Below are 8,558 nucleotides of genomic sequence, written 5' to 3' on the forward strand. Positions count from 1 at the left end.
ATTTAAATAAAGTTTCCAGTTCTACGTTTCCTGTGTGGGACTGGATTTCTAATGCTGCAAGTTGTACTGGTGGTACTAGTCATTGTGGGTTGGGACCCCAATTCTGTTGATGTTATGACGGTGGATCAACATTCTCAAGCCCTTCATTGTTTTGTTGTTCCAGTAAATGGTGGTCAAAGCTTTTATTGTAAGGTAATACTACGTATATGAATTGCAAATATATAATTTGTACAAGTGTGAGGAAAAAATTAAGTGAATAGGATGAGTTGGTGTTGCATCTGAGGTAAAATAAAGTTTACTATATAATCTGTTGATTATATATACGAGTCCTCCATTTATTTAACTTCACAATATAATAAATTAAACACGTTTATTATCATGATAAATAATAAAGTTTACTCGCATATAGTTGGTCTACTTAGTACAGAAGAGAATCGGTGATCATCTGTTGTTGATTGAACTGCGGCGGAGGATGGAAGAAAACGTAGGTTGATACAGTCGAATATTTGTTCTAGCTGGCCGACCCTCTGATAAATAAAGTTGGCTTCATGCAAAACGCCTTGTTTTAAGCGGTAAATAAACAAGCGTCTCCTACAGGTAGTGTCTGTTATTAATAAGTCGCCTGCATCCTTGTTCCAGTATCCTATAACCTTTATACATGTGTTAAGAGGAAGAGGCGGTTTTCTATCGAACCGGCAATGGAGTACCCAACTCCAACATTTTGTTGTTTTATTATGATGATGATTCAGTAGTAACCACACCTCTATGCAAGAGGACGTCCTGATATCATCATACACAAGTCCAACTTGACCATCTAGATCAACCAAATGCTCCCTACCTCTACGAAAACGTGTATTAGGAAGTGGTTCTTCTATCAACCCAAATTCCCCTTTCATCATGTCAAAACATATTACTTTCTTTGGTGCATTAGATGGCCAATATTTAAGATGATCACTAACCAAACAGTGCAAACATCCATTAGCAAATACAGCTTCACCACTTATGGGATACGGTGGAACTACGGGTATCTGCCGCCATGATGATGATGATGATGAGTCCGTGGCCCCAAATACATGTACCATGGTGCATAAATCCTCCTTCACCACATCACCAAGATCGAGTTGATACGACTTGAAATCTTTTGTTGATTTCGAAGCACAACACACACCATTTTGTAAGTATTGGTAGAATCATCATAACCAAGCCCGCATGCCTCGCGTTCTTCAAATGCTAATGTATTACATGACCAAATTTTGATGGGTGGCAGCTTATAACATTCTTTCTTTAAAGGATTGATCACAAGTAAAACGGTGGTGCCATCGTCTACGTTGTTGTCTTGTGATGAAAATATCAGACCCTTGCAGGAACCTAGAATTATGTCTTTTTCGAAATAATATCTAGGACCCCAGTCTTTACAGACAAACTCCATATACGGTGTTAGTGGATTCTTCTTTGTTGTGATCACCACCTCTTCATGACTAGTTGCAGTAGATTTTTCTTCTTCTTCTTCATCTTCTTCTTTAGTTACCAACATAGTGAGTGATGCAGATGCAGATGCATACGCATACTGGAACGTGATGAGCATCGTGGGATCATCTTTCATACCTCGTTTGGCATGATGCATGATTTCAAGATACGGATAGTTAATATAGTTGCACCAAACCTTGCTTACACATTGAAAACGAGCCAAAGATTTTAGAGGCATTCTAGACAAGATGTTGTATATGATGTCAACCGGCAACTCATCACCAACTATAATTGTCGTCGATATAGCACGGGTTCGTTTTTTTTGTTTTTTATGATGATGATAATTAGAAAATCCCCCTGCAATGCAATACATCAGGATTTAGAATTAATTTTAATTTGAACAACCGAAAACAATTCACGAATCTTTTGAATTGAATACTACAAGGGTGGTGGTGGTGGTGAATAAAGTAGTGTTGCTTGAGAAGCATTACACATACACTGGTCTGGCTACTGTTGCAGCAACATTATGGTGGTCTGTACATGGTAAAAGTTTGTAAGCATAGATACCATTTTCACCACCATATCATTATTTTTTTTTTTTTTTGGAAAATTAAATAGAGAAAAAGCTAAAAATAGGAAATAAGTTAACTAACTACAAATCCTATGTTGTTCCATGTGGTGATGACGAAATCTGTGCAAGGCACAAGCCCGGTGCTCACAAAGGAGGTACACCATCAATCAATCAATCAAGCATATACATAAAAGAAATAGTAACAACGTTATCAACAACAACACCAATTAGAAAGAATAAAGTGACTGATGTTTCATAAACACAAAGTAAATCTACAAAATCAAAACATAACAATTAAATCAACAGAAAATCGAATCCTCATAATCTAAATAATAATACGTAGTAGATTTATTTAGCCATTAAAGAAAAAAGGCAAAATATAATATGATCAGGAAAAAAAGGCCAGATATAATATGTATGTATGTGTGCGTATTTAAAAAGAGATTAATACTAGATTTCTCCATTAATTAATTAATATGAGCTAGCTAGCTAACCTTCGCGTTTTGGATACCAGAGCTGTTTGCCTGTTTCATCAAATCAAACAATTCATACATAATGCCCACTTCACATCACGTTTCACATTTATTTATATTTAGTAAGATGATATATATATATATATATATATATATATATATATATATATATATATATATATATATATATATATATATATATATATATATATATATATATATATATATATATATATATATATATATATATATATTATAGATAGTGGGAGTGTGGGTGTCGATGGTTTGCAGACACAAACTTCAAACACAAAAACATACTTATATATATAAATTTCATACCTGAAGTTTGCATCTTTTTGAGAGGGTTGTGGATATCAGTATTCTCCAGGGGATTGTGATTGTGGCCAGATTTTGCCTCTTTTACTTTTCTTCTTCTTCTTTTGTAAATGTTGTTGCAACAACAGACGATGGCGGTGTCAGGTACGATGGGGTTTGCTTGTTCCATGTGGTGATGATGAAATCTGTGCAAGGCATAAGCCAGATGATCACAAACCATCAATCAATCAATCAATCAAGCATATATATATATATATATATATATATATATATATATATATATATATATATATATATATAAGTGTGACTGATGTTTCATAAACACAAAGTCAATCTACAAAATCAAAATATAACAATCAAATTTATCAGAAAATTCGAATCCTCATATTAAAATCACCAATTAAATCATCAAACATAACGATCAAATCACCAATTAGAAAAAATAGAGTGACTATGATGTCACATAAACTTCTTCAGTCACCTGAATCGTTCTAGGTTTCAGAATCGAGAGGTGTAATTTTTTATTCTCACTTGTAGGTTTCAGAATACGCAATTGTGTTGCTGAAGAAACCCTAGATCTGGTTGTTGAAGAAGACGAATCTTACGCAGAGAAAATTATGAGGTGTCTGGATTGATTTGGTGGACCGGAATCTTCTAAGTGAATTAATTAATTTGGGCTGCTTTTTAAATTGGGCTCAAGAATAGTGTTGCCTGCTCTCCAATTAAGAAGAAAAAAACGGCATATCGTGAGTGCATAATGGGGTTAGGATTGTTGTGATTTCTAATATTCAATATTTCAACCAAATCAACTTCTTGAGCTTATGATATATCGTAACTAGTACCGGACCGGCCCACGCGTTGCGGCGGGGTTTTTCAACGTGAGTATTCATATTTAACGTAGCGTTATGTGTATACAGACGGGAAAACGGGTTATGTTGTAAGCTCCGTTTTGTATGTCGTTGTGGTTAGGTGTTCGTTTTCAACGCAGCTATTTTCATTTTGTTCGTAAAATTATTTTGAGTTTAATGGTGTTGTCGTTGAACAATAACGCTTGCCGACCAGAAAGATATGGCCGGTTAAAAATCGTGGTGGATTTTGTGAGATATTTATGAATTTAATATTAAAGTTACGCTTTATACTCCTGGAATTTATGGTTTTAACCCATGCAGAATTTTATGGTTGGATATAGTTAAGGGGTGCCTTTTCAAAATTTGCATTGTGAACACAAAGGGTGGAACGACATTTTTTTTTTTACGGTGACGACACTAAATCCCACCACTTGTAGTATATAGTGGTTAAGGTTAATTAATAATTGGTGGACCAATTTTTTTATCTTAAGTGAGAATTAATAATATGTCATACGCACGGAAAGCCGACATTCGCATAAAGATTTCGCTTGTCATTCGCACGTACATCCAAACTTTCGCATGACTTACATCAGTGATAAATTTTTCAATTTCATTGCAATTCATTACTAGTTCTATTACACATTGTTGTTCATATAATCATATTACTATTTGGTATTCTAATACTGTTGGTATCACCGAAAAGCTTTGCTTTTTATCTGTGTAAAAGATATTACTTTTCCATTGTAAAGTTAAATAATGAGGTGCAATCGGATGGTGTCAGTGTTTTAAAGAGTGACAATATGATATCCTTTGTTGACATTGCCAAGAAACTCTCTCGTAAGAATGGTAGTTTTTGACACTGAATGACAATGAAGATCCGCAGGTAGACAACGTTCCTAAAAAAGCTAAGACAATCAAGAAAACTGAGAAAGCCTAGTAGGAAGAATCTCGTGCAAGATGAAGAAGTGCAAGATGAAGAATTTCAGCAATTTGGAGAATTCGTGAAGGGCGTGTAATGGTAGGTTTGTTCCTTGATAGGTCATGGTTCGTGTCGGCTTTTAGAGGGTTTATAATCTTTTTGTTTTGTCCTGATTGTTTACCTTCTTTATGTCTTTTGTTTGTTTGGTTTGGTCTCTCTCATGTAGTTGGTGAGCTCGTGTTTGTTGTTGTTTCCTTCCGCTCCTTGTTGGTGGTTGACTTTTACCGAGCCTCCCCGGTGAATATGAGAAGAAGATTAGATTAGGTGTATGTGCATTCACCTCCAAATGACACTAAGGTGTTGTTTGTTTTTCCCTTCGCATATCTTATTTTACCTTATGTCTGTAGGCGGGCGGATGTTTTGATTTCAGACGGTTTGTTTTCTTGAAGACATAAGGCAAAAAAAGATCTTCTAACGTCTTCAAACTAGAAGACCAAAAATAGTGCTTCTCATCTTTGAAGATATTCTAACCTAATTAAATCCCATTTATCTCTTCTATCTACCCAGATCTATTTCACCAATTCCACTTACCTTTTACATTCCATCATCCACCTCCATCACCTACATGACCTCAGGCGACTATCAACTTCGGCCACCACCAACTCCGGCTACCACCAGCTCCGACCACCACCAGTACCTCTACCAACTTCAGCCACCACGCACCTCCAGTCGAACTACCTGATCTTGGTGTATTTTTTTACTGATTTTTTTTTGTTAAAAACTTATTGGTCATCTGTTTATGTTTATGGGTATTGTGTATGTACAGATCTATTTTCCGAGTCTCCCAAAATCTTCGTGTCCCACCTGTTTATGTTGATAGCTATATTGATATTGATATCATCACTTAATTGTAACTCAATTGTAATTGTAATTTCTTGTTTTAATATTTTTTAATTTGTATCTAGAACTCTTGCTGTCGTTTTGTTTCTTACATTAATGAAATTATAGGTTGTGAGTATTTGGAGTTTTGAATTGAAATATAATTACTTATTAGTATTAGTATTAAATTTTTTAATTAGTTTTGATTTTTGAACAAGCTGGACGCTACAAAGTATTCAATAATACATCTAAAGTATTTTAATTCATAACCATATTGAGTTTTGCAGATAAAAAAACAAACAGCCTTCTATCATTAGCTTGCAGACGTTAGAACCACATCTTCTTTCGCAGACATGGTTACAGACATCAGACATAAAACATCTTAAAAAACAAACAGTACCTAAGCCTTGTCATTTATAGGTGGTGTAGGTGCATTAGCTTCCAAATGACACTTAGCCTTGTTATTTATAGGTGAATATCTTGCGGTTACCTCCATAACTGCTATTTCATAACTACATTATCAATAACCACCATTCCAAAATGTTCTAATCATGAACCTACTCCATGTTTTCTGATAATTACAGACACGTCATATTGACTAAGGTGGATCCGCTGAAAGATAACGTCACGCTTCCCTAGCCGTGACGTTAGTTTGACTTTGGAGTTCATTGTTTTAATTGAGCTGACCAGCTCCAACTGGATATTTGGGATGAGACGCCATGCGGATATCATGACACTCCATGGCGTGACGTACGACATTAATTTAAAAATAGAAATATATATAAAAAATTTATCTATAACGTTCGTTTTTTAAGCATGTTCGATTTAGATTTTTTCTAACTTGGAGCCAAAGAAACAGTAAGATGCGTCGCATCTATAAGGATGTGCTGCATCCTACTCCGGGTACCGCATTGATGCGCCACATCACCTTAGATGCGCCACATCCTTTTTCAACTGTCACAAACCGTGTCTCTGAATAATAGGTGATGCGCCGCATCCTTTGACTGATGCGCCACATCCTTTGACTGATGCGCCGCATCTCTTGAATTTTCAGCATTTTCCTTTTGTTTAAACATTTTGAAGCTCAAACCCTTATCTAATTCACTCACATTGAACTCTTTAACCATATTTAGCCTTGAATCATCTTTTACATCAAATAAACGTCAAACATATTCAAATTCTCTCGAAATCAATCAAAATGAGAATGTATATTGTGATGAAAAATAGACAAAATTGCATGGGGGTCCCTGTGGTTTGTTCGATACAACAAGTGGATTCCAAAAGAATTTTTTCACCTTGGGGGGTCACTGTGGTTTGCAATAGTTTCACCAGGGGTCCAACGTCCTAACGTCTGTCAATATTTAACAGTTTTGGGTCTCACATGACTTGCACATGAGGTTAGTTCCGTCTTTTTAATTAACCCTCCAGCTTTTTTTATTTTATTTTCTTTTCTCTTTTCTTTTATTTCTCTTTCTTCAACCATCAAAATCATAAATCCTAATTTTGTTCCCTTTGTTCACCTTCCTCTTCTTCCCATTCCATCTTCATACCTACTAAAGACATGAACCCTAATTTTTTCTAACTTCCATCTCTACCAAAAAAACAATACAGTAATTTATTACTCCGTATTTATTTCTAATTATCTTCACTTTAATCTCATTTTCAATAAATTGAAAAAGAAAAAGTGAAAACCATTTCTTAAAACTCTTTCATAAAATATATGAATAATCTTTCACTTTCAATTTCGTTGATCAAATCTAACTTTGTACAGTATGATTTATCAAAACTAGATCTGGCCAGATTACGTATCTTTGAATCAAAAACTAGATCCGAGTTTATATGATTTGTCAACACTGCTACAGCGCTACTTGATCCACCATGTCTTAAAAGACAAAATTACGGAGATACTATGGTCCGGTGTAGGCAACGATGCTTGATGATTACGGAGATACACAGGTGGTGAAAATTTGGGTAAATGGATTATGTACCTTTTTTATTTGTAAAAATTATATTATATTAGAATATTATAATTTAAATTAAATTTTTGAAAGTGCAAATTACTACCAGTTTCAGAATCAAATTGGCACCAAAGTTTGGCACGAAATTCACGATCAGCTTCCCAAATACGAACCCAAACACGCTCTTCTTTACCAGTTTCGGCATCTTTAGCATTCAAAATAGAACCAGCAGTACCTGGAACTAAAAGAACCGGGTCAAGATTCGGATCTACATACGGTTCTACTGGATCCTTAATAATCCTTAACCACGCTTCAACCGCTTTAACTATATCCACCAACAATGTGACGACCCAGAAATTTCCGACCAAATTTAAATTTAATCTTTATATGATTTCGACACGATAAGCAAAGTCTGTAAGGTTGACTCTCAAAAATTTTGAACTATGTTATGAATTCATTTGACCTTCGACTATTCCCGACGATTCACGAATCACTATCTGTACATAAATACTATATATATATATATATATATATATATATATATATATATATATATATATATATATATATATATATATATATATATATATATATATATATATATATATATATGAATTCATTTGACCTTCGACTATTCCCGACGATTCACGAATCACTATCTGTACATAAATACTATATATATATATATATATATATATATATATATATATATATATATATATATATATATATATTTGAAATAGAAACTTATATGATTTAATTCATTTGTGTAAATAAAATTATATATGATATTACTATAAATCTATATATATATATATATATATATATATATATATATATATATATATATATATATATATATATATATGATTTAGAATTTATTTAATAAATGCTCATAGCACTCGTTTGTCATCTTGATAGTTATTAATTAAGTTAAAAACGAACTTATGTAATTTTAAAATAAACGGTGATTCGAAAATGAGTTTTATAAATTTTAAGCTTATTAATAATATATTTAGATGTTGTTTTTCAAAATTTAAAACTTTTTATATTTTGCTTAGGGGTTGGGAGTGAATAATTAATGTAATTTTTATTTAATAATTAAAG

General features: G+C 33.5%; 1 protein-coding gene across 2 annotated transcripts; it reads right to left on the reverse strand.

Annotated features, from left to right (window-relative positions):
- Positions 1-334: 334 nt before the first annotated feature.
- Positions 335-3,578, reverse strand: LOC139886232 (F-box protein At1g52495-like). 2 transcript variants are annotated; one of them, XM_071869980.1, is made up of 4 exons: positions 3,329-3,578; positions 2,851-3,032; positions 2,533-2,562; positions 335-1,824 (listed from the first exon to the last, which is right to left on the reverse strand). In XM_071869980.1, exons 2-4 carry the CDS (start codon positions 3,014-3,016, stop codon positions 1,100-1,102), a joined length of 921 nt encoding a protein of 306 aa, XP_071726081.1. In that variant the 5' UTR covers positions 3,017-3,032; positions 3,329-3,578; the 3' UTR covers positions 335-1,099. The 2 variants fall into 2 exon arrangements, with proteins under 2 accessions (XP_071726081.1, XP_071726082.1); XM_071869981.1 differs by lacking the exon at positions 2,533-2,562.
- Positions 3,579-8,558: the final 4,980 nt, after the last annotated feature.

This window comes from Rutidosis leptorrhynchoides, chromosome 1 (genome assembly GCF_046630445.1).
Source record: "Rutidosis leptorrhynchoides isolate AG116_Rl617_1_P2 chromosome 1, CSIRO_AGI_Rlap_v1, whole genome shotgun sequence".
Lineage (NCBI taxonomy): Eukaryota > Viridiplantae > Streptophyta > Magnoliopsida > Asterales > Asteraceae > Rutidosis > Rutidosis leptorrhynchoides.

Bases quoted from the DNA above. Each gene is read 5' to 3' on its own strand.
- LOC139886232 (XM_071869980.1), bottom strand. From the start codon at position 3,016: ATGGAACAAGCAAACCCCATCGTACCTGACACCGCCATCGTCTGTTGT. The intron at 2,563-2,850 runs GTATGAAATTTA...TTGATGAAACAG, and splicing joins CAAAAAGATGCAAACTTCAG to GCAAACAGCTCTGGTATCCA. The intron at 1,825-2,532 runs GTTAGCTAGCTA...ATTGCATTGCAG, and splicing joins CTGGTATCCAAAACGCGAAG to GGGGATTTTCTAATTATCAT.